Raw genomic sequence first — 25,826 nt, 5'->3', positions numbered from 1 at the left:
CTCTGCTGCTAAATGTCATGGGTCGCATAGCACTGTATAAAATACTGGTGCTACCCCGTTTTCTGTATGTCCTCCAGAATCTTCCTATCCGGATCCCCCGACACTGGTATCGGGAGACGAACGCGGTGGCCCGCTCCTTTATATGACGAGAGGGTCGGCAGCACCTCTCCTGGGACGCATGTCAGTATGGCGTCTTTGATGGCGATCTAGCTATGTCAAAATTATACCTCTATTACCTGGCAGTGCAGGTACTCACCATCAATGAATGGCTTACTGGGGGTTGGGTGACCCAGCCTATCATTTAGAATTGTCAACAATGGGGTTCCCACGACTTATGGATATGCTATACGGCTCTCCCATCCCCAGGGCTACACCTGAAATAACCAGCCAGATCCTACATGGATGGCACGGCCCACAAACTGACAGGGTGGTGGGGGTCGAGTCATCCAGTACACCCCGCTATGGCAAAGAACGTGGATACATGAAGTTGCTAATCTCGAGGGCTTTTCGCGCTGGGATGCCATAGGCATCATGGTAGTGGAAGATGTCTGGGAGGGTACACACATGATGACTTTCCAGCAACTCTAGAATATATACACCCTGAATCAGACACAATTCCACAAATTCTTACAACTCAGACATGCATTACATGCCCATATTAACAATGGTACCCAGGTATCTGAATTCAGTCCTATGAAGGCGAAGACGATGATGGGGGCCTTGGGTAGGGTGTGTGTGCCACAGATCTGCCGCTCTCTTGTTTTGAACGCCTCTCCAACCCTTCTGCCTTTACGGGCCTGTTGGGAGGCCTGGATCGGCCCTCTGGAAGAAGAGGACTGTCGAGATGCGTTGATGGATCCACGCACTCTTGCAGTCTCCACGAGGCTGGGAATGGTCCAGGTTTTTTTTTTGCACTGTGCTTATCTGACACCAGCCTGACTCTTTCGTGCTGGACTCAAACCAAACTCTCAGAGTGGAAGATGCCTCTACTTGCCGGTGGACTTCTTTCACATGGCATGGTCATGCCCCAGGATCCAACGATACTGGACCTGCATCCTACATGAACATTCCACTTTGTTGAACATCAACTAGACGACCTCCTCCAAGGTTGCTTTACTAGGGGTGATGGAGGACATTGGGGGTACCCAGGCAACTCGCACATTAGTGGGCACGGCCTTGCTTATTGCAAAAAGGGACATTGCTAGATGCTGGGTGTCCAAGACCCCTCCCTCGCTACAACAATTGAGAAGGGGTTGTGAAAGCAAATACCATAGGATTTGGGACGTGCGGTTGGGCGTTACTCACCCATGAGCATTTAAACCTACCCAAGTGCTGTATGGCCTTGTTCATCCGGGAGTCTGTAACTGAATGTATTAATATGATAATGAAATGAGCCGTCTATCTTGCAACCTGCTGTTATGTTCATAGATCAATAAAAGTTGGTTGCAATGCTGCATGTTCAGATAAGAAGGTGATACAGTTTTGGTCTTATTTGTTAAATTGTTTGAATTTAATTAATTTCCAACTGGACCAATGATTATGCATTGTCCTCTTCATTTTCACATTGAATAAGCAGAAGTTTCAGTATCAAATACAGTCATCCGCCTTTTAAATGAAAACAGAAGAAATCCTGCTGGAATCTAATACAATGAGTTTAATTGGGTGCCAACTAATACAGGTGATAAGGGCAAAAAAAAAATACAACACGCTAAGAACAAAGGGTTTCTTACCGATGGTTAACACAGCTTAGCTATGGAGCTTACCTCATAACTACAAGCGGAAAGAATATAAGCATGGGTTGGATACTGTGATAGGGTGGAGGGGGGTCTGTGAGTCTACACTGAAGAAATCTAATCCTCAGTCTCCCTTTCAAAGGAAACAAGCCATAACCAGGCTCCCAAAGTCACTGCCCTTATATCTGTAGATGCTTACAATAGGTATACTCTAGGAGAAGGGGGCAGCTCCTACTCAGGGCTAGGCAGTTGTTGCCTGATGCCTAGACCAACACAGAGTTGGTGGACCTAAAGCAGCAACCACACACTCATGCTCACTATGGCTCTTCAACCAGAGACCGGGGCACTATGTTGCTGATAGGTCCTGGCCACTTTCACCTTTAGAATGTTGAAAACTCGGCTATCCTAGAGGAACACTTGCCATCAGATTAGACTGGCTCTAATGCCCACCTGTCTTACATTTCAGCTACAGATGGGTCCGGTCCCTGCTCTGGAGGGAGCCTACTAGATAGCAACCCTTAGGGCAGAGCATCCCTGGCGGTACTAAGACAGTGTGCCAGCTGGCTAATTCCTCTGCTACCAGTCTTTAATCAACTATCCTCAAAATACAATTTAGCACAAGAAGACTTCAGGCACAAGCATCCATCCATCTGGCCATTAACACTTTCATCCTAGACACATATGAAGCAGGTCCTGTCCACAGAACCCATAAAGGTATGCTCCTATTGATAGTGGAAAACTACTGTTGCCTTGAAGGGTCTCTACAAAACACTGACACCTAAGGGAGGCAACTAGACAATGTAGACAGGTCATTCACTGTGTAAAGAATGGTGTACCCCAGTTTCCTAAATACTGCACTCAGAGTGCATCAAGAGTAGAGGGAACATTCTCTACATAACCAGAATCACACAAGTCTGTCTGTAGCCAGATCACACAAGTTGCATTTCTTAGACAATAATGGTGGGTTCTTCATACAGACTTAATTTGAATAAAAAAGGGCTCTTACGTTAACACACTTCTGGAGAAAATGTGTGGAATTATGTGAATTCAAATAAACTGGACGGAGAGTTGGCCATTTGTAGCTAGACAGGATTACACAACTGCCTGTCTCAGAATGTGGCCTTGTCTAGCAAAAAGGATGGATTCCGTATTCACTAGGGTTAGAGGAAGAGCGATACCATTTACAGCATGCTTCCCAAATAGCCCACAACTGTACAGCTGACAACTTACAGAAGACTGGGCAGCCATAAATCCACAAAGCATGTGGCCAAAGGCCTCCTGCTCAGGAACAGACCTTGAAAGATGCAGGCAAGCACAACTCTAGCTCTGTAACCTAGGCATCGCTCTACGTGCCAGACCATTGGTGTGATAAAGTAAAAGTAGCTTTCATGAATGTTTTTCTTTAAATCTTATTTGAGATTTCTTGTTGGCCATTGTGGCTTCTGGATCTGAGCAATTCCTTGGTAGAAATTCACTGCCTTATTTGAGAATGGGGTGTAATCCATGTCACTGATGCTTCTGTCAGTGGACTCAGACCCCAAAGAAAGAGAGAAATCCTGTGAACTGGTATAGCATCTCACGCAAGAATGGCTCATACAGGCAGCTTTGCTGCATGATGCATTCTCACATCTATCATCTGAGTCCATGGGTTGCCCAGTCCTGGTGGGTAAATCTTTCAACCTTGAAACACAACACAGATTTGTCAAATCTTTGTAAGAAAGGCGCTCAAGTTGTACCAGTGGCTGAAACTGGGGACAGCGTAGGAGAAGACTTGCTGGTGCACACACAGTGAGATGTGAATTTTCTTTAACGATTGCACGAAGTGCTGAAGTCTTAAATAGGTCACTGTTAGTACGGCTACATTGCCCAGTGAAAGGTCTAGTAGATGATGATGATGATGTGACTTCCTGTTCTGGGTTTGCTTTTTTTCTTGGAGACAGCAGGTGGGTTTGTGTTAGCTCCCGGTCCTGAGATAGCTTGCTGTAGTGATTTTGCTGTCTGTTGCAATGGTGGAATTCTGTGCCATTGCTGTCTGCATCTGAAGAATCGGATGGCAAGTATAAGCAGAAGTCTGAGTCCACACTGCCGGCTGCCCTACGAGAGTCTGTGTTTGAAGCATAATTACTAAGCAATGAGGAGTCTAGCAGTATATTCTGCCATGTATTTCCTGGCATTGCAGAGGTTCCAGGAGAAGCAACTGAGTTTTCAAAACCTGACTCTGGAACAGGCACTGACAAACTCTGGTTGAAAAGGCATTCAAGTTGCACCATGGGCTGGAACTGGGAGCAGTGCAAGAAAAGGTTGGCGGGTGCACACACCGTGGTGTGTGAGATACATTCCTTGGTAACATCACTGTACAGGTCAGCATGTGCAGTAAGTCTAAGTTGGGTGGAAGGTCCATGCAGGGAGCACTGTGCTCCTTCGAGCTCTTTGCTTGCTCTACGTTTGCGAGTTGTGCAGTGCGATCGCTCTTTCAAGACCTTCACATGTGGGCCGGCTTCTGCTGCAGCTGGAATTATTTTGTTTCTCTGGCGCAACAGTTTGACACCTAATGCTCTTTTTATTGCTCCTACTCCGTGACATACATTACACGTGACCCAGTCTGGCAGACAGTTTAAACTCTCTTCGGACGTTCTGCTGCCAGTCTGCCCTTCACTGCTCATGGTAGCCTCTGATGCTTGGTTAGTTGCTGGATGCTGAGTGTTCATTATAGATACTGAAGCTGTGCAGCTTGTTTGCTCCTCACTGCTCACACTTAGTTCTGTTGCAGTGCTGCTCATCTGTGCATCACTATTAACAATTGAGTCTGTTGCTGTGAAGATTGTCTGCTCCTCACTGCTCACACTTGTTTCTGATGGGGTGCTGACTGTCTGCTCCTCACTGTTCACAATTGGTTCTGATGCGGTGCTGATCATCTGCTCCTCACTGCTCGCACTTGGTTCTGATGCGGTGCTGATCATCTGCTCCTCACTGCTCGCACTTGGTTCTGATGCTGTGCTCCTTGTCTGCTCCTCACTGCTCACACTTGTTTCTGATGGGGTGCTGACTGTCTGCTCCTCACTGTTCACAATTGGTTCAGATGCTGTGCTGCTTGTCTGTTCCTCACTGCTCACGTTTGGTTCTGATGCGGTGCTGATCATCTGCTCCTCACTGCTCGCACTTGGTTCTGATGCTGTGCTGATTGTCTGCATCTCACTAGTTTCTGATGCTATGCTGCTTACCTGCTCCATATTGCTCACAGTAAGTAATGGTGCTGTGCATTTTGCCCAAGCCTCAATAATCATGTTCAGTTCAGATACTCTGCTGGCTGCCTGCTGTATGCTATTCATACTTGCTTGAGTTGTCAATTGCGTCTTATCCTGACTTCCCGGAGTTACACTGCTGAGTTCCTGGTCCTTACTATGTACTTTCTCCTTCGATACCCAGATACCTTCCTGCACTTCAGTGACAACATCTTGTTCTGATACTTTACCATCTTCCTTCTCCTCTGTTCTAGGGATGCCTGTGAGATCTAAACACAGGGGAATGGTGTTAGTGTTGACTGTACTAGTAAATGTACAGGATTTCACTCCCAATGGCACTTCACAACCTCCCTTCATTCCAAATTCTGTATCCAGATTCGGACCAGCTTCAGAACCCTGTTTGCAGATTACTGCACTATAGGTGCTGTTTGTAAGTGCCGAGGGCTGCACAATGTCCTTCACAGTGGTAACGTCAATGCTTTCACTTCCAACAGATCGCTTAGGGACCGTAGGTCTCTGCTGGGCTGCTCCAGAGCCAAATGAGGCTCCCACGTGGTTTTCCTTAATTATGTCAACCATGTCCTGTGATTGGAAGGGATTCGGTGGAGAACACACATCTTCCTCTTTTTGTATCTCCTCGAGACTGGAATCAAGCTCAAAGGCAGCAAATACATTACTTTTCCTGGCTGTTGATACATCACATTTCTCTGTATCCCTTCCTGTTTCTTTCCCTATCCAACTTGGATTCCCCAACATAGTAGTACCCAGCTCCCCTGCCTCCACACTATCAGTGGTGGCCACAGCCTGTGGATGCAGTGAGTCAGAAGTGCTTGCTCTGTCTGCATCTAAGAAGGCTGGGGAAGAGGACTGGCCTAGAACTGAGAGCTCACTCATATCCCTGGCTGCTATTAGATGGTTAGAGGACCCAGGTGGTAGTGGTGCTAGAATATTAGTGTTTCTTACTTCTTGAACAAAATGTAACTCAGAGGTGACCATCACATCGCTACCTGTATGTTTCTTAGCACTTATACTGTACCGCATGGCATCTGCAGAACCACCTTTATGTGGCACATGCACATCAAGTTTGTCAAAGCTACCTCTCCCCATCTCATGTGAAGCCAGTAATTCAGGAGTATCTGAATCATTTGTAGACATAAGCTGAGTTCCATAAAGCTCTGCCGGTGGTGTATCATAGTCCTTGTCTTGACCCCTGCCTTCCTGGAGGGTCTTATCCAGAGCTACCCTTTCCATCTGCACAGAGGACTGTCTTGAGAGAACATCAGTTAGCATCTGGTGTACCATCTCCTCACATCCTTGTTCAGGTTGATCACTGTCAATGTTCGTGTCCTTCGGGTCCTCAGGGAGTGTAAATATCCATTCTCTATTTTGAATCTTCTCTTTTTCTTGATCACTGATTAAACTAGTAACATCTTCTGCCCAGATGCTACTGGCACATTCTGATAATGGCTGCCCATAAACTGTAGTCTGTTTTACAGCAGTTAATTCTGCAAACAGGTACTTGCAGCACTGCTCCTCTACAGGGTCTACCTCAGTCAATACTAATTTCTGGTTCTGAACACTTCCAACCCTCGCAGCTGGACCTTTATTTCCAGAGCTTCCCTCTAGAAGGGCTGTAACAAGGTGCTGTTCCATGGAGCTCACTTTCTGGGCCAGGTGTGCCTGCATGCCTCGTGCAGATGGTGAGTTTTCTTTGGATTTCTCTGCATGTGAATAAAAACAGAAACAGGTTATGAGAAATCAGCAGGTTATGCATACCCATGAGAGGCTGTTCAAAAGGCATAATGGTGCCTGCCTGGCAGGATTAGGCTGTCCTCTGACACAAAACCTCAACTACCTCTTAATTCATCAGTCCGTGAAGACATAGAAGGTACTAGGGGTTCACTTATTAAAAAAGGTGTCCTTGGCTGCTCTCCTTCGATCAGATGGCATTCTCTCACATCAGAAGGGATCTGTAAAGATGAAGAAAAACGATAACCCATCAATATCACTTTCACCTACGAACTTGGTCACTCTGATGCTTTATATAAAAGGACATCTAAAGGTACAAATTAAATACAGGTTACCCAGAATGTAGAAGCTCTGGTAGTTAATGACAGATAGTAAAGAGCATATAAAATCAATTCAGACTAATCTACCTTACTTGTGCCAGCAAGCCACATGGTGAATATCTAAACTAACCTCCTAATCCAACAGCATTCTGGCTAGAACACTATGCTTTTCAGTTAATACAATGTGGGTAGTTCTATACTATCGTGCACCACTGAGTGCTGAAAAACATAATGCTTTGAAAATACTATATTTTACAGCAGACAGTTAGTATTCTTAAACTATATTAATAACATTTCCTGTCCTCTAAAGAGATAGCCTATCTCTTGTTGCGATCATGCTGCTTATATCTTCATGTTGCCAATTAAGACCACAGTCTTAACTGGATATTTGTATGTTGTGTATTCTTGTGATACATACTGTTTTTGTCTTAAGGTAGTAAGGCAATTGACCACGTAGCACAACAAGTACTTCTTTATTTCAACTACTGGACACATGTGGGAAGTGCTTCTACGTTACTATTACTACCACTATTTCTTCATGTTGTCATAGAGAGGTCTGAGACACAGCAACAGATAGCGCTTCTCCCAAGAAATTCTCTTATTGAGGGACTTATCAGTTAAAATATAGCTTTAAAAATGCATGGCACAGATGTTCATGAGAATTTAAATATTTAAAAAGACTAGTTTGTAATAATATGGAGTCAAGCTATAAGATATAGAGTGCATGACTCACCACGGAGCACTTAACACTTTTTCCCTTTAAGCTATGTTGCAAAGCAGCCAGCACTGCTATGCAATGTGTTTAAAAAAAAAAGTGTGGTGTTCGGTTGTGGGGGACAAGCAACATGAAGGAGGATGGTGGGGTGTGATGACCAAACAGCAGGAGGAAAGAGGGAAAGGGAACAAACAACGAACAGCAGAAGGAGAGCAGGGGAATGAGCTAGCAGACAGCAGGAGGAGGGCAGGGGAAGGAAGGTGGGTGGATGAACAATCAAGCTTTGGCAAAGCCCATAGGTCTCGCCTTTGTTTTTTCTTTTCCATTCTATCTTACTATCTAACTGAATTATAAGTATTGGAAAAATGTTTGTTTTAAATTTGATAAACCGTTAATAGTTGTTTGTTGAATTAATAAACAATAACAAACAACTTTTAACGGTTTATCAAATTTAAAACAAACTTTATTGTAACATTTTTCTGATATTTATAATCCAGTTAGATAGTAAGATAGAATGCAAAAGAAAAAACAAGCATTGACAAAGCCAATAGGTCTCTCCTTTGTGTTTTTTTTTTTTTTTGGTTATCTCTATTGTACTGTAGATATGTGGATACCTTAGACTTACTTTCTTTATAAATTCTTAATTTACTGAAATTAAATTGTTTCTTAAATGAGTAACTTTTTTAGTTTTATTGCATATAAATGTTTATTTGTAGGAGCAAATTTGTAAAGTGTCTGGATTACTTTAAATATTCATTTTAATACAACTCCATGTTCCTGAGTTTGGTCCATTATGGTTTTTGTATTAAGAAGAAATGTTTTCATCATTTGATAAAACTCACATGGGCTGAGCATCTTTACAGGCTGGAAGAAGGGTAATATAGGAGATCGAGGGCAGTGTTTTGTTCTATGTGGCCTTCTATTTGCATACACAACTACATACAACTCCATAAAGAAACTTTGCTCATTTTAAAACTCACAATAGAAAGCGTAGATCCGGTGGAGTCAGGCTGCACATTCTCTAATAAACTGCAATATTCCAAAGAATTTTGTGGTTCTACTGTATTGTACGTCTGCCATTGAATGGGTGTACCCTTATCATTCTCAATTTTATGTTGCGTTGAATATATAAAGAGCAGATTAGAAACAGCGTCCATTGCATTAAAGTGGTAATGTACAGAAACATCTTAAAATTAAAAACATCATATATGTTCACTGCAGTGTGCATTTAGCGCCAAACTCACTGAATTATTATTTATTTTATTTTGGGAACAGAGTGATGTGCATGGCACCTAGGAAGTCTGACACGGAAATAACCCAGTGTATCTGTCACAGATCCTGTAAATACTGTATGTGTTAAAAACGTCCAAGGGAAAACAAAGCTTTTGTAAATAGTGTTGTTACAAAGTGACTGGTCCTTCTTTGGGAAAAGATCTTATCTTGTGCTGCAGGGGTTGCAAAAGTCTTGCCAGTAAATAGGCTGTAAAACATGTCAATTGCCCAAGATCACCATATCTTATGGTGATGCCAAGACTGAAAATCATTTTTTAATACTCAGAAATGTAATCGCCATGTGCTTTCTTTTGTTAAAAAAAAAAAAAAGAAAATCTCCTCCAAACAGTTTACTAACCAAGAAACAATAAATGCAGTTCATTCAAAAAGCAGAATTAGAAAATGGAGAGACACAGTCTGAAACATCTAGCACGTTCAAGACGGAATAATTACCAAGATTCTAATCGCTGCTGGCAACAATAGGAGTATGGTGTGAGGTGTGCTGGTGCGTTTTAAAGTAAATACAAGGAGACTCGCAAAAAAAGACAGGAGCTGAAGATAGCAAGAATGGAGTAATATAATTATGCATGAATTCTGTCAAATAACCATCCAAAGCCCTCAATTCCCGTTCACAAGGAAAAAAAGCGATGTAAATGAAGTTTGCATATTTTAAACTTCACAACAGAAGGACGTTTTAAGTATATCGGAGATGTTTGCTTAAAGAACTAGAGTGGAGGCGGACTGCATGTTCCCGGTAATAAATTGCAATATTTCAAGGAATTGTGCGTTGCTACTGTAAAGTAAGTACGCAAATTTGGGTGGAGCATACCCCCACTATTAGCAATTTTAGGATGCATTGGATATATAAAAAGAAGACCAGGGACAGCGTCCCTTACATTAAGTGGTATGGTACAGAGACATATGAAAATTTAAAACATTATAATTATTTAATGCAATGTGCATATTTCTCCAAACTCACTGTATTAAATATTTTTTATTTAGAAACAAACTGGAGCGCATAGCACCTAGAAGCGTACATAGCACATACAGGCCCTCATTACAACCCTGGCGGTAAATCCCACTTTCCGCCGTGCAGAAGACCGCCAACATAGCGCTGCGGCCGCGGAATTCTGCTACAGGTATTACGACCCACAGCTCGGAATCCGCCACAATACAGAAACCCACACAAGTCTGCCACACCAAAGGTCAGTGATAAACTGGCGATACCAAAACGTACACCGTCACGCCAACAGGACTACACCCACACTATCACGACCCACGAATCAACGTGGCGGTCTTTCAACCGCAGTAATCCATTGGCGGTACACACCGCCGCGATCAAAATACACACACATTTACAAAACACAACCACATTGGACAATTCGAAATACACATACCTGATACACATACACACACCACACCCACACACCCAATCCAATATAAAACACCCACCCACATCACCCACAAACCCTTACAACCAACATTTTGAAAGAAGGCCAGAGAAAGACACTACCTAAAACAACACCAGCATCCACAGACACACAACACCATCACTTACACAACATCCACGCACCTCAAACAACACACACCAACACATCCCCTCACACATCACAACCTACACCACCTCACACATCACCCACACCACATCATGGCACCTCAAAGGCACCCCAGGTTCTCTGAGGAGGAGCTCAGGGTCATGGTGGAGGAAATCGCCCGGGTAGAGCCACAGCTATTCGGATCACAGGTGCAGCAGACATCCATTGCAAGGAAGATGGAGCTATGGGGCAGAACTGTCAACAGGGTTAACGCAGTGGGACAGCATCCAAGAACACAGGATGACATCAGGAAGAGGTGGAACGACCTACAGGGGAAGGTATGTTCCGTGGTATCCAGACACCAGATTGCTGTACAGAGGACTGGCGGTGGACCCCCACCTCCTCCCCCACAACTAACAACATGGGGGGAGCAAGTCTTGGCGATCATGCATCCTGAGGGCCTCGCAGGAGTAGCAGGAGGACTGGAATCCGGTAAGTCAAATCTTAACTACCATATCCCCCCACCCCACCTGCATGCCAAACATTCCGCCCCACTTACCCTCACACCCATCACCCCAACAACCCACAGATGCCCCACTAAAACAACCCACACATCCCAAAACCAAGCCCTGCATGTAACACCAATGCATGGACACCCATCACGAAAGCATGTCCAGTAGAGAGACTCACTCATGCCCCAAAATCACCAATCACACAAGGGCCACGGCAATAATGCAAGCACAGGAGTAGAGGGTCACTCACCCATAGCACAAGATGGCACACACAGATACAATAACTATGCATTTACAACCCAATAGGACCCCTACCCAACGTCACCAGACAGGAGGTGCCAGACATATCCAGTCCCCCCACAGAAGAGGCCCACAGTGATGACAGCAGCTCTGCACGCCTGGATCAAGATGACCTGCCTGGCCCAACCGGGACCTCGGGACAGTCGGTTCCCCTGACACAGTCACAAACCACCACTGAACCTCCCCCCTCAGGGAACACCACCACAGCACCCACCCAGTGGGCCCATACCTCTGTCCCCAGGACACGTCAATCAGCAGTGTGTCCACCACTACAGGGATCCCCAGGCAACCCCACTAACACAGAACGATCAGGGACCTGGGGGCAGTGGCAGCAGGCACACGGTTCAGGAGACAGAGGCACAGGATAACAGGGAAGCTGGGAGGACTGCTGTGCGACAGGGGGAGGACAGGCCCAGGGAAACAACACTCCACGAGGCACTCTCCAACATCATGGGAGCTTACCACCATTCCCAGGAGACCATGGGCACGGTACTGGCCAAGTTTCAGGAGACCCAGCGGCTGCAGGAGGAACACTACCTGGGGATCAGGGAGGACTAGAAGTCCTTCAACACCACCCTGGTCACCATTGCATGGGTGCTGGCAGACCTTCTCAACACCAGAAGGGACACTGGCACACCAATGGGCCCCTGACACTAGCCTGGACGATGAACAGCCCTCCACCTCCGCCGGCGCTATTGGACAGGAGGCACCGCCACAGGAACAACAGCCCACCAGCACCCCACCCCCTGCAGATGGAGAACTACCCCGCAAACGGTCCCTGAGATCCAGGAACAAGACAGAGAACATTGCCAAGACCCCCACCAGGAAATAAGACCCCTCTGAATGTCACCCTTCTGTCCCACTTTGTCACCCTGTCCACCTTAAACTGCCATTGCTCCACTTCCTATGCCCCTTTGGACAATGCACCTGTGAAACAAATAGACTGGACTCTGCCATGGACATTCCTCCACCATCACCCCAGCCCATTATACAACCCCCTCCACTTATTTGCACAGAAATAAACACTCTTCAATCACAAAACAATCTGGAGTCAGTCTGTGCTTTCACAAATGTGTAATTGCAATATCTATGGAATATAGCAATGTCAATGTACTTGTTCACATACCAATGTAACACAGCTGTTGGCCAGCAGTAAGCATAGCAGAGGGCACAAAGTGGGACCCAGATCTGTAAATGGAAAGCCAAAGTGACAAGTCAGGGTCCATACACTGAGTGAAAATTACAGACTTATGCTAGCACCAACAATAGTACGAGATGTGGGAAGCAGTTACATCTTCTTACCTGTGTCTCACTGGAAGTATTGCATGATGATGTTGTTTCGGTTGTCCACATCCTCTTCTTCTGCCTCCTCTTCTTCACTGTCCACAGGCTCCACAGCTGCCACAAGACCACCATCTGGCCCATCCTCCTGCAGAAAAGGCACCTGGCGTCACAAATCCAGGTTGTGCAGCATACATCAGGCCACGATTATCTGGCACACCTTCTTCGGTGAGTAGTATAGGGATCCACCTGTCAGATGATGGCACCGGAATCTGGCCTTCAGGAGGCCGAAGGTGCGTTCTATAATCCTCCTAGTTCACCCATGTGCCTCATTGTAGCGTTCCTCTGCCCTTGTCCTGGGATTCCTCACTGGGGTTAGTAGCCATGACAGGTTGGGGTAACCAGAGTCACCTGCAAATGTCGAGGGACAACTGTTAGACACACACTAACCCTTAGGAACAACACCATACCCAGACACCTATGTAAACTGTATTAGGACCTTGGGCTCACCTATTAGCCACACCTGGTGCCTCTGGATTTGCCCCATCACATAAGGGATACTGCTATTCCTCAAAATGTAAGCGCCATGCACAGAGTCAGGATACTTGGCATTGACATGGGAGATGTACTGGTCTGCCAAACACACCATCTGCACATTCATCGAAGGGTAGCTTTTGCGGTTTCTGTACACCTGTTCATCCTGTGGGGGGGTACAAATGCCACGTGTTTCATCAATGGCACCAATGATGTTGGGGATATGTCCCAGGGCATAGAAGTCACCTTTCACTGTGGGCAAATCCTCCACCTGAGGGAAAACGATGTAGCTGAGCATGTGTTTCAGCAGGGCAGATAACACTCTGGACAACACCTTACAGAACATTGGCTGGGACATCCCTGATGCCATGGCCACTGTTGTTTGAAAAGACCCACTGGCCAGGAAATGGAGTACAGACAGGACCTGCAATAGAGGGGGGATTCTTGTGGGATGCTGGATAGCTGGCATCAGGTCTGGCTCCAACTGGGCACACAGTTCCTGGATTGTTGCATGCTCAAGTCTGTAGGTGATTATGATGTGTCTCTCTTCCATTGTCGACAGGTCCGCCATATCATCACCTGCCCCAGCAGACGTGTCCTATGGAGGAGAACAGCAAGCAGAGAGTCATCCAACACTGAGGTATTACAATGTGTTATTTGCAAAAACGTTTGTAATTCGCAATGTGCCGGTCTCTGTCTGTATTCCCAGCCTAAATAGATGTGACGCAGTTTTTATCCATCCCATATGGCCCCCTGAAATGGCGGCTGCCTGACCTGTAAGGTGGGACAAGGGGAAATGAGGTAACTGCGCTGGCGTTGTACACCGTTGCGGTGGGCGGTTGAACACCGTGGCACAATTCTGCATTGGTTAACATTGGGCCTTATGGGTCCCAGAAGCCAATGACGATGTACGCCGGCGGTGTCGGTACGCACCGCTGCAGATGTGACTGCCATTTTCTAGCTGTTCACTCACTTGGTACCTGACCTTCAACAGGAGAGGACCTACACTGCAAGTGCTGCTGTGACCTGTGTCTGGAAGCGACAATGGCTACAGTGTCTGGGGAAAGGGCCCCTGCCTTCACATCGGAGGAGTTGGAGAAACTAGTGGATGGGGTCCTCCCCCAGTACACGCAACTGTACGGTCCTCCAGACAAACAGGTGAGTACACTGTGAGCATGCTGTGTGGGCAATGCCTATTTTGAGTGGTGTGGATGGAAGATACATGGAAGGGGCTGAGGCCAGCATGTGCGGATGGTGAGTGTATGTGCGTCAGGGCATGGGTGGGAACTGGTGGGCAATGACTATGACAGTCCGAACGGGTGAGTAATTTCCTTTCCCCCTGTACCATTCCTCTAGGTCAGCACCCACCAGAAGAAAGGTATTTGGTGTGCCATCGTCAAGGACATCCGGACCCTGGGGGTCTACCACAGACGGAGCACCCACTTCCATAAAAGATGGGAGGACTGCGCCGCTGGAGCAAGAAGACGGCGGAGGCCTAGCTGGGGATGGCCTCCCAACGTGGAAGGGGTGCCCGTCGCACCATGACCACCCTGATATACTGGAACCTGGCGGTGGCCTATCCGGAGTTGGATGGGCGCTTGAGGGCATCACAGCAGCCACAAGGGGGTGAGTACAATCTCATTCAGCTGACTCTGCACGCCTTACGAGGTGTCTGGGTGGGGGAGGTGGGCTGTGGATTCCCCTAGGCCAGGGCCAACTTGGTAGGCAAGGTCCCTTGTTAGGCAGGCTCTGTGGCACCCCAACCCCACTAGTGGTAAGAGCCATCTACACCTAGTCAGGCTCCTGTGACTTCCAGGTGTGCAGCAACTGGGCTTAGGCCTCGTACCCCATGGGCATGTGAATTTTATAGGAACTGTTAGTGCATGGCATAGTGCTGAGGGCTGCTCCTTGTGTGTTGTGTCAGCCAACGGTAGTGGTGTTGCATGCACTGAACATGTTTTTCTTCTGTCTTTCCCCCCCTTTTTGTTGTCTCCCTGTTCTTGTGTGCATTAGCATCATCAGGCGGAGGAGCAGTGGCACCAGAGCAGGAGAGAGCTGCAACCCACTTGGCCCTGGAGGGTGAAGCAACGGAGTCTGAAGCAACCAGTGGGACGGAGGGCGAGGGGTGCTCCACATCGGGGACAGGAGCATACACCAGTGACAGCGACTCCTCCTCTGATGGGAGCTCCCTTGCAGTGGCGGACACCTCTGTGCCCACCGCATCAACAGGTACAGCCGCCAACCCCCCTACCAGCACCGCCCTCCCAGCAGCCCTCAGCGTGTTTCCCGTGCTCGCTCACCCAGGAGGTTGGGCATCTCCTTCGCCCCAGGCACCTCAGGCCCTGCCCAAGTCAGCTCTGCTGCCCTCAGTGAGGAGGCTATTGACCTCCTGAGATCCCTCACTGTTGGGCAATCTACCATTTTGAATGCCATCCAGGGTGTTGAGAGGCATTTGCAACAAACAAATGCATACCTGGAGGGCATTCATTCTGGGCAGGCGGCCCAACAGAGACCATTTCAGGCTCTGGCCTCAGCACTGATGGCAGCCATTGTCCCTGTGTCCAGCCTCCCCCCTCCAACTTCCACTACCCAGACCCAATCCCCTGTACCTCAGCCTATCCAAAGCACACCATCAGACCAGCATGCACACTCATCAACACACAAGAGTGGACATGGCAAACATAAGCAGCACACATCCCACAAGCACTCACACAAGCACCATCCCCAGGCAGACACCGCAACATCCACTGCCTCCACTGTGTCCCCCTCCTCCTCCTCCCTCCCTGTCTCGTCTTCACTCACACCTGCATGCACTACATCCTTAGCCACTACTTCCAGCACGCCCATCACCACACACCTCTGACGTGCAATCATCACCCCCACTACCATGCACACATCCCGTGTCCTCTCCCAGTGTGTCTGTGAGCCCTCCTCCCAAAGTACGCAAACCCAGGCACACACCCACCCAACAGCCATCCACCTCACAACAGCCTCCAGCCCATGCACCTTCACCCAAATTCAGCAAACGTACACCTCCTACAACCACTACCTCTTCCTCCACTCCCAAACCCCCTCCATCTTCCCGTCCCAGTGTGTCTAAGAAGCTTTTCCTGGCTAACATTGACCTCTTCCCTTCGCCTCCCTCCATCCGTCCTACCCCTAGAGCCAGGCTTTCCAGGTCCCAGCCTAGCACCTCAGCCACCAAATCCCCAGGCACAGTGGTGCCAGCAACTGCGGGGTCCGAGTGCACCACCCATCAGGGCTTCCAGTGTGCCACAGAGAGAGGGCAAGGACCTTCCGCCACCTGCCAAGGTGAAGAAGGTGCCCACATCCTGGAGAGAGAAGCCGCACCTACCAGCCACCAAGGGCTCTGCAAAAACAAAAGGGGATAGTGGCAAGACACCTGCGGCACCATCAAAGATGGGGAAGGGACAAAACCAGAAAAGCAGGTCAGGATAGGGCACGGTGGCACTGACTGAGGGACCAGTGTCACCCCTTCTGTCCACGACAACACCAACCTGTATGGTGGCAAACACCGCCACCTGCACCACCACCTGCACAGCCACTGGCATGTCTGCAGCCTCAGCAACAGTCCCCAGTGGGCAGCCGTCTGAGGCTGCAGGAAACGTACTGCTGTGTCCCTCAGCAGGTGCTGACCCATGCACCACTGCCAGCAGCGCCGCCGCCGCCACAGACACCGCTGCAAGCACCGCCACCAGCCCTGCGACGTGCTCGGACAGTGGCACCACCACTGACATGGCTACCATTCCCAGTGGTCAGTCGTCCGAGGATGGAGGAGACTTCCTGGACCCTGCCCAGCTTCCATGAAGCATGACTTCCATCACTGTTTGCACCTGCAGGTGGAAGGCGAAGTCGCAGCAACTTGGGGTATGTCACTGCCTCCATGGCGTATCATGCTACCTGTTCCTCGGCAATCTCGTGGCACACCCAGGTAAGGGAATGGTACCGGCCACACTGCACGTGAAGCACTCTGGGCACCATGCCCCCTCCAGAACCAGTGGAGAATGACATCCACTTCCTCAGTCCTTGGCAGGATTAAGCACTCTGGGCACCAGGCCCCCTTCAGAACCAGTGGAGAATGACATCCACTTGAGAGACTGGCTTTGCACTCTCCAGGATAAAGCAGTGGGCAAACCACCCACTGGAGAGACTTGAGAGATTGTGGCTTTGCACTCCCCAGGATAAAGCAGTGGGCAAACCACCCACTTGAGAGACTGTAGCTTTGCACTCCCCAGGATAAAGCAGTGGGCAAACCACCCACTGGAGAGACTTGAGAGACTGTGGCTTTGCACTCCCCAGGATAAAGCAGTGGACAAACCACCCACTGGAGACACTTGCGAGACTGTGGCTTTGCACTCCCCACGATAAAGCAGTGGGCAAACCACCCACTGGAGAGACTTGAGAGACTGTGGCTTTGCACTCCCCAGGATAAAGCAGTGGACAAACCACCCACTGGAGACACTTGCGAGACTGTGGCTTTGCACTCCCCAGGATACAACAATGGGCATGGAGCCCCCTCGTGCAGCAGTGGCATTGTGCGTTCATCCCGCTGATGTGCCCCCTCTTCCCTTTCACCTGAGGTGCCTGTTTCATTTCTATCTGATGCCCCAGCAGTGTTCTCTCCGTTTCCAGTCAGGTATCTTGTGTGGGCTTCACCTATGCATTTTGGGACCAGTGGTCCACGGACAATGATTGATACACTACCTGGACTTGTGTAGTTGGTGTACATATTTGTATATACTGATTTTTGAACTTTGACTATCAGATTTTTCATGATTACAATTGTTACAATCATTTAATTTTGTCCTTGCGTTCTTCCGAGGAATGGGGGGTGTATATGTAATGTTGATGCATGTATTTGTGTGTATGTTGTTGTGGGTGAGGGTGGGTTATTGCGTGTTGCATGTGTGTCACTCTCTTCCCCCCCCCTTCCCTGTGTTGTAGGTGCAGTACTCACCGTGGTGGTCGACGGCGTCTGTCCTGCTCCTGATAGAGCAGGAGGAAGAGCAGCATAGGCAGGACCTGTAGTTTAGGCTCCATGGTGTCCTGGTTCCTCGCTGGGTGTCGAGAGGTGAGTGGTTTCCCTTCTGTGTACTGTTTCCGCTGTGCTTTTGAGAGTGTTGGTTCCGCCCCGGAAAAGGTGTCGGATAGGCCTGTTGTGATAGGGTGGGGGGTACATTGTCTTCCGCCTGTCTGTTGGCGGTTACCGCCGCGGTGTCTGTTTCTACCGCCATGACGGTCGGTGTGTTAAAGTGGCTGTCTATGTTGGCGGTTTTCTCCATGGTCGTGATAACATTTTGTTTTTCGCCGGCCTATTGGCGGTATTACCGCCGCTTTAACACCGATCGCCAGGGTTGTAATGAGGGCCACAGTGTATTTGGCTACGGACTCGTAAATACTGCATGTATGTCTCCCCCCAGACAGTTTACTAGCCAAGGAACAATCAAGGCAGTTCATTCAAGAAATGTCTATAAAAAATAGGAGAACGGCAATAGCCTCAAAGATCTAGGAAGTTCCACAGGGAACAATTACCAAGATTACAACAGCAGCTAACATAAATAAAATTATGTTGATTAAGATAGCACTGTGTGTGCACTCAACAATTAAAGATGTTTTCAAATTGCCATATTTCTGACAAGAAAACTTAAAGAACAAAGAGCATAATAATATGTTCAACTGGAATTATGCCACAGGGTAAGGCAAAATTATGCAGTCAGGGGAGTAAGTCATGATGCAAGAAAATGCAAATTATGTGGTATAATGCAGCACAATTTGTAATAGTATTATTTAATCATTTTGTCTTTTTTTTTTTTTTTTTACTTGTTAACACTGTCCGGGTATTGGTTGATCCTCATTCGTACCATTTTAACAACTAAATATAGCAATAAGCAACAAAAATCTAACTAGTCAACCTTTGCAAAGGGCATTCCATTGGCTGGGACCGTGTGCTGCTGAATTTTTAGTAACTTTTGAACGGTTTGGGAAAGAGGCACAATTTTAGTTGATAAAATCTGCAGATCATGTGGGAAATTATAAGTTATGTGGCTAATGCTGCAAAACTATAACTATGTGAAAATCGCCAGGGACGCACAATCACATAATTCCAATGGCCCTGACTAAATGCCCCAGTACAAACTTTGTAAAAGGTTTATTTTTAGGCTGACATTCCAACTCCATGCTTGGGTGGTGGATGCGTGTTTTCTTTTCATTTGCTATCCGAGTTTGAAAGAAAAGTTTTAATTAATTTCACAACTCTCACTTAGGGGGGGCGCTTTTCCTTCTAGAAAGCACTCATGTGAGAGTACTCATAGAGAAGGTCCAGGGCAATATAATCAAATATACAACAAATCAAAAAACACTATACAGCAAAATGTTACCAGGTTAGATTCACATCACAAAGAAACACAGTTTAAAAGACAGCATAGTGTACATGTCCAACACATAAATAAAGGTTTTCAAATAGCTGTATTTCTAAATAAAACTAAGAACATAATAAATGCCCCAACACAAACTTCAATAAAAGTAATATTTTGGGCAGAGAATCTGACTCCAAGCTCAGTGCATGTTTTGGTGTGATTTGCTTTCCGACTTTCAAAGTTTCCTTCTTGAAAGTGCTCATATAAGGGATCCAGGGCAATGTTTCAAACATCGAAAATCTACATACCTGAAAAAGGTTTACATCAACACGACAAAAGAAACTAAACGGGCAGACAGCAACAACACAAAAAAGAATAATAGTGCGGAAACACAAACATATATACAGCAAAATGACCTAAGCCCTATTTTTGAAAATAAAAATAAATAGAACAAAGAACACAATAATAAATGACCCAAAGTGAACCTTAATAAAAGTATTATTTGGGGGCAGAGATTCCGACTCCATGCTCGTACCATGGAGGAGTATTTTTGTCCGATTTGCTTTCCGACTTTCAAAGTTTCCTTCTTGTAAGCGCTGCTTGTTCATTCTAGCACTGGAACTGAACATTACATGCCACCCTCTGCACGGAGGCAATCTTTCACCTCAGAAAGTTGAGACCTTATTCTGAGCCTGTCACCAGGAATTTCACCTTAAATGTGCGAAAAAGCCTTGCTCAACCCTTTCCCAATCTTTCGACGTGTAGTGCTGGGCCCCTTAAAGATGGGGTCATCTGTGCCTTAAGACCTTCGCAGCTGACTCATTGGCCCGTCAGTCATGTTTTTGGATTGTACAGATGATATGTTTTAAGCAGTTCTGGGGTATTCCATTTAGTGATCGCAGAAGAATGAAATCCCCTGCAGGTGCTGTTGAGAAATAAACCCGAGGCCTTTACGCTCTAGAGAAATCCCTGCCGCACCCACTCTGAAATACAGTTGAAATGAGAAAGCGCCTACTTGTGCTGTAGTCGGGGGGATTTCTTAATTACCCAGCGCCACAGCCGGCTTCCCAGAAAGCACTCAGTGTGTGTAGGGGTCAGATGAAGTGGTATTTATCTGGTATTGATAGCGCGTCCAGTCCTTATAAATTACTTATGCTTGGACATGCCGGAGGTCGGTAAACCTTTTGACCGGGTTGAGTTCTCCTCATCCAAAGAATTGTCGGATCCCTCAAATCAATAATCAATAATCATTTATAATCAATAACCAATACTCGATTAATAATCAATCAACAAATTAGTTAAACAGAAAATCAGTAATTAGACACACCATGACCTTTCAGTCATGAATAACCACACCTGTTTATCAGAAGTTCATGAGGTTATTTCCATATATTAACAAAGCTAACACAATATAAGTAAGTCTCAAAATCAAATGATATACATATACGAACATTACTAGCTGTCCATAACGACGGAAGAAACACAATCTACGCAAAATGTGGATTATAATGCACTCGTTATAGCAATGCAAATCACTAATAAAAGTAACTGAATTTGACTAATTGCATACATTGGTCAGCATAACAAGATTTCAATTCAGCATGGTGCATTAAATGAATACCTCAACTAACCTCTGATTAGCATTGGCATGTGGGGCTTCATGCACAACGAATTTAGTCAACATAAATTTAGAAAACTTCTAGCTTGGGCTCTGTCAAAATAAGCAGTTGGTACCTAAGAAGTAAAATACAATGAATAATACATTTATCCTTTCATAATTACCAAATACAATCAGCATTCAAGGTAAGTCTTCGTCCTTCAGTTACCGGTTCGATCAGCATGGGGCAAACTTCAAGGGGGCAAAGTTTAAGGCAAGTTTTCTTTGCAACAGCAAGGAAAATGGGGCAAAAGTTATCGTATGGGCAAAAAAACGGGGTAAAGTTCAAGTTAAAGTCTCTAGGGTAAGAATTCTTTAGAGTCTCTCTCTCTCTGGGATAGAGAAAAAGGCATCAAAGTGTCATTAAGATAAAAGTGGCAAATGGCATCAAAATGGCGTTTCAAAAAGTGGTGTGAATAAAACTTGGCTGTCTTCTCTTTGTCCGGTGGGTTTAAGTAAGAAAAGTTCAAAATTCTTCAGGTTATTCCATTGGAGGGTCCATGGGGTGATTTCTTTTTGACCAATTAATAGTGTCTTTTCTCTTAATACTCATCTACGTATAAGGTGTCCTTTGAGTTTTGGAACACAAGTAGCAACAAAGTTGCCAATTAATTCTCCATCAGTGTCTTTATTGTCTGCACCTGCAGAAACTGACCTTGCTTCAAAGGGGATGAAAGTTGCCTAGCACGCAACCTTGAGATAAGGGTATTAGTCATTCTACTGGAAAAAAACAGCTTTTAAAAGTTTAAAACACGTCTTTGTTAATACAAGTGAAAAACACGCAGTTAAAATTGAGACCAGGCGACTAGGCCAAAGCCTCTGTTAAATTTAGGCTAAGCATATAACAGTTTAACAAGAAAATCATAGAATATAACTTCAATTATGATAGATTAATACATTTGTCGGGTTTCATGATTAATTAAGCTTGTTTATACTAATGGCAAACTACTTCGTGGGCACATTTTCTACATACATTATTTTTCTTTGCTAAAATCACATTGTCTTATACGATTTTGTTACATGATATATGAATGTTTGTTAGTCTCTTCTTTTCTTGCTTCATCAATCCCTCCTCTGATGACTAATTGTCATCACATTAAATCTTCCACAAATTTTATTTCACAAAAATTCTGTTTTAATAATTTTGCATTTCAATCATATCTCTTTTCCTTTTTACTCCCTTTGATTTTTCCCTGTATAATTTTACCATTTCTTTTTGTTCTTTCTTTTCAATTCTTCTCTTGTTTCTTGATTTCAATATTTTAATAGCTTTCCATATTCCTCTAATACCTATTAAGTAAATTAGTATTATTAATATTCCTTTTACTATTTTCAGTAATATTCCGTTCCAAATGTTGCTGAGCCAATTTCCCACGGAAGCAAATCCTTTTCCAACTTTTTCCCATACTCCTGGTTCTTTCAATTCTTTCAAATCTGTACTATCTTTAGTTAAATTTGTAAGCATATTTCTAATTTGTTTACTGTTGTCTGGTATATATGAGCAACAGGGTCGTGCACTAAGCATTTTGCAAACGCCGCCATTCTTTGCTAAGAGAATGTCTAAAGCAAGCCGGCTTTGAAGAGTCATAGCTCTTTCTGCAGCAAGTTCAGTATCCATCAGGATCATTGCTCCTGAAAAATTTGTCAGCATGTTATCCACAATAGTAGATAACTTTTGTATTTTGATTGAATTCAATATAACTCCTACTGAAGGAATTATTGCTCCAAATATGTCTCCTACCACACCAGAAGCTGTCTTCCTTTTCTGAATACGATGTAATTCAGACAGCTTTGGAAATTTCTTTAAGTCGTCTAGTTGATAGATCTTTGGAAATACTATTCCCAAATAACATCTCCCATACCATCCTTTTGGAAGACAATAATAGGCTTTAAGTCCACAAATATAGTATACTCCTGGAGTAGCTGGATCTAGGCCATTTAACATGAACGTCCATTTACTCTGGAATAAAAACACGTGTTTACATTCACTCGTTCCTACAAAGATTGTGTCATAGTATGATTTAGGTCTATATATACAATGTTTCCCTATATGTATTGCATCTAAAGCTAGTTTCCCTTGTGTCTTTATTGCGGCAAAAGCATAGTTATCTACAGATGTCCTTTTATGTAATTCTTTTTCTAATTTTTCCTTTACCATTTTCCTTCTATCTTCAGTGTGATCTAAAAAGCTTTTCTCTACGGGTGAAAGCAAGCATGTAAGGTTTTCTTTATGAGCATGAACTGTGGAAAAAGGTGATAATGGTTCAAAGAAACCCCTAACTAATTTTATATAATAATCTCTTGCTACTTTACTTAAGTACTCAATTATGGGGACATATGAAAATACGACATCATGATTGGAATAGAAGTACTGAATATACTCCTGGCCATAAAATCTGGTTAGTAACAAACTACATGTTATTCCATACGTAAGGGGCATGCTATGATATGTCACCCCTTCTATTACTGAGGTAGGAATTTGTGTACATATATAACAATCTTTTGCATCCATTGTCTCAACATACTCACTCAACAAGCGATAGAAGACATTAGATGAAAGTTGTTTCTTGTCGTTAGTATCGTCATGTAAATATTTTTCGTCTTGTTCGAGTTTCTCCAAAGGAGTTAATTCAGTAGTAGTTTTAAAGTAGAAGCATCATTCGCGTCTCTTTCACTCCCTCCATGCATTCCAAGAATCATTGCCATAATTATTAGTACGCATGCAATTATTAGACCTATACACATGTATTTACAATACTTCATTTTATGTCCTTGTGTAGTATTGTCTGTCGTGATCTATAGAGAATCAGAAAGTTGAAGACACTTTATCAAATCAAATTTGCAGATATATATATAAAGGATGAACGAGGTCAAAGTTCACACGGTTTTCTTTAGCAGCTTAGTCTCTTATTGGTTTAGCAGCTTTGTCTCAAAATCGGTTTCAAAAGTCAATCAGGTTATCAATGCCTTATTCGGTAATGTTCATGAAATTTCACTTTTCAAGTACCAAAGTGTTGTTCTAGTTCTTCATTTTCAAGACTAAGAGATAGAAATTTGTCTGACAAATCATTAGTGGCTGTGTATGCCTATTCTGGACCAGAATATCTTCTGCTCGCTATTCTTTTTCTTTTCAATTTTGCATCTCCTTTCGATTCCCTTTCGCATATGTCTTGTTCTTTGGCTGTGTCTTTTTCTTCATTCGATGTGGTTATGATAGATACTTCTTTTCTTTTCTCCTTCGACTTTGGCCACTTGTTTTCGTTTAATGTTTCTTTAGTCTTTGATATGCTTTGTCTACGTTTCGCGTTGTTTTCACCTGATGGACCTGCAACTGGTTCTGGAAGAATTGGAACAATTTCACTTTGCTCTGTCTTGTCTCCTTCACCTGGTAGGTCAGTCAGGTTTTCTCCTTCTTTTCCTGTATCGTCTGCTTCTGGGAAAGCCCTCCTCTTATTAGGCTCTCCTGCTTCTTCACCTGAGATAGGATCTTTGTCACCTTCTGAGACTTCTTCTCTGTTGTCCTCAAAAGGATCGACTGCGTCTTCCTCAGAAAATATTTCTTCTGTCTCAATTTCTTCTTGTTCGCTTTTAGGCTCTCTTCGTTCTGTCTCAGTGCCTGGTACTTTCCTGTCAGCTGTTGATGATTTCAGTGCTTCAATTTCCTCTTCTGTGGGACACGTCACCCTTTTCGTGTGACTGGCGTGGATCCAGTTGGGAACTCTGGAGCACCGCCGACAGACCGGTGGTGCCCCGCAGGGCATTCTGACCGCGGCGGTTCGGCCGCGGTCAGATGCGGGAAACCGGCGGTCTCCCGCCGGTTTCCCGCTGGTTTCCCGCCGGTTTCCCGCTGCCCTGCAGAATCCTCCATGGCGGCGGAGCGCGCTCCGCCGCCATGGGGATTCTGACACCCCCTACCGCCATCCTGTTCCTGGTGGGTCTCCTGCCAGGAACTGGATGGCGGTAGGGGGTGCCGCGGGGCCCCTGGGGGCCCCTGCAGTGCCCATGCCAATGGCATGGGCACTGCAGGGGCCCCCGTAAGAGGGCCCCACTTAGTATTTCAGTGTCTGCTATGCAGACACTGAAATACGCAACGGGTGCAACAGCACCCGTCGCACCTTCCCACTCCGCCGGCTCAATTCTGAGCCGGCGTCCTCGTGGGAAGGTTGATTTGCCCTGGGCTGGCGGGCGGCCTTTTGGCGGCCGCCCGCCAGCCCAGGGCAAATCCCAAAATACCCTCAGCGGTCTTTCGACCGCGGAGCGGTATTTTGGTGGGGGAAGTCTGGCGGACGGCCTCCGCCGCCCGCCGGACTTAGAATCACCCCCTAAGTGTTTGTGATTTCGAGTGTGCACTGCATTTTACCACTGCTACTTCTCCTGGTAACTGGATAGCATGTAACAATTCTCTTAATCTTTCACCATTTTTCACTGGTGATCCTGAAGAGGTCATAAAGCCTCTTTGTGACCACAGTTGTCCAAAGTCATGCACTATTCCAAATCCATACTGACTTTCAGTGTAAATGGTGACTTTAATTAATGCCGAAAGTTGTCAAGCTCTAGTAAGGGCTACTAGTTCTGCTACTTGCGCAGAGTAAATTCCTT

General features: G+C 45.6%; 1 protein-coding gene and 1 long non-coding RNA gene across 2 annotated transcripts in view; one reads left to right on the top strand and one right to left on the bottom strand.

Moving 5' to 3' along the window:
• Positions 1–25,826, top strand: part of LOC138268063 (uncharacterized) — a 540,881-nt gene that overhangs the window by 358,114 nt on the left and 156,941 nt on the right. The gene's annotated exons all lie outside the window — the stretch shown is intronic.
• The window catches only part of LOC138268061 (uncharacterized), a 219,960-nt gene continuing 195,735 nt past the window's right edge, over positions 1,602–25,826 (bottom strand). Inside the window, exons 7-8 of the mRNA XM_069217419.1 lie at positions 6,831–6,945; positions 1,602–6,696 (exon numbers count right to left, since the gene is read on the bottom strand). Coding sequence (XP_069073520.1) covers positions 3,143–6,696; positions 6,831–6,945 — 3,669 coding nt within the window. The 3' untranslated portion in view covers positions 1,602–3,142. The remainder of the gene's footprint in view (positions 6,697–6,830; positions 6,946–25,826) is intronic.

Source organism: Pleurodeles waltl, chromosome 12 (assembly GCF_031143425.1).
Source record: "Pleurodeles waltl isolate 20211129_DDA chromosome 12, aPleWal1.hap1.20221129, whole genome shotgun sequence".
Taxonomy (NCBI): domain Eukaryota; kingdom Metazoa; phylum Chordata; class Amphibia; order Caudata; family Salamandridae; genus Pleurodeles; species Pleurodeles waltl.
The sequence above is the reverse complement of the archived record's forward strand: the minus strand, read 5'-3'. Positions and strand labels throughout refer to the sequence as shown.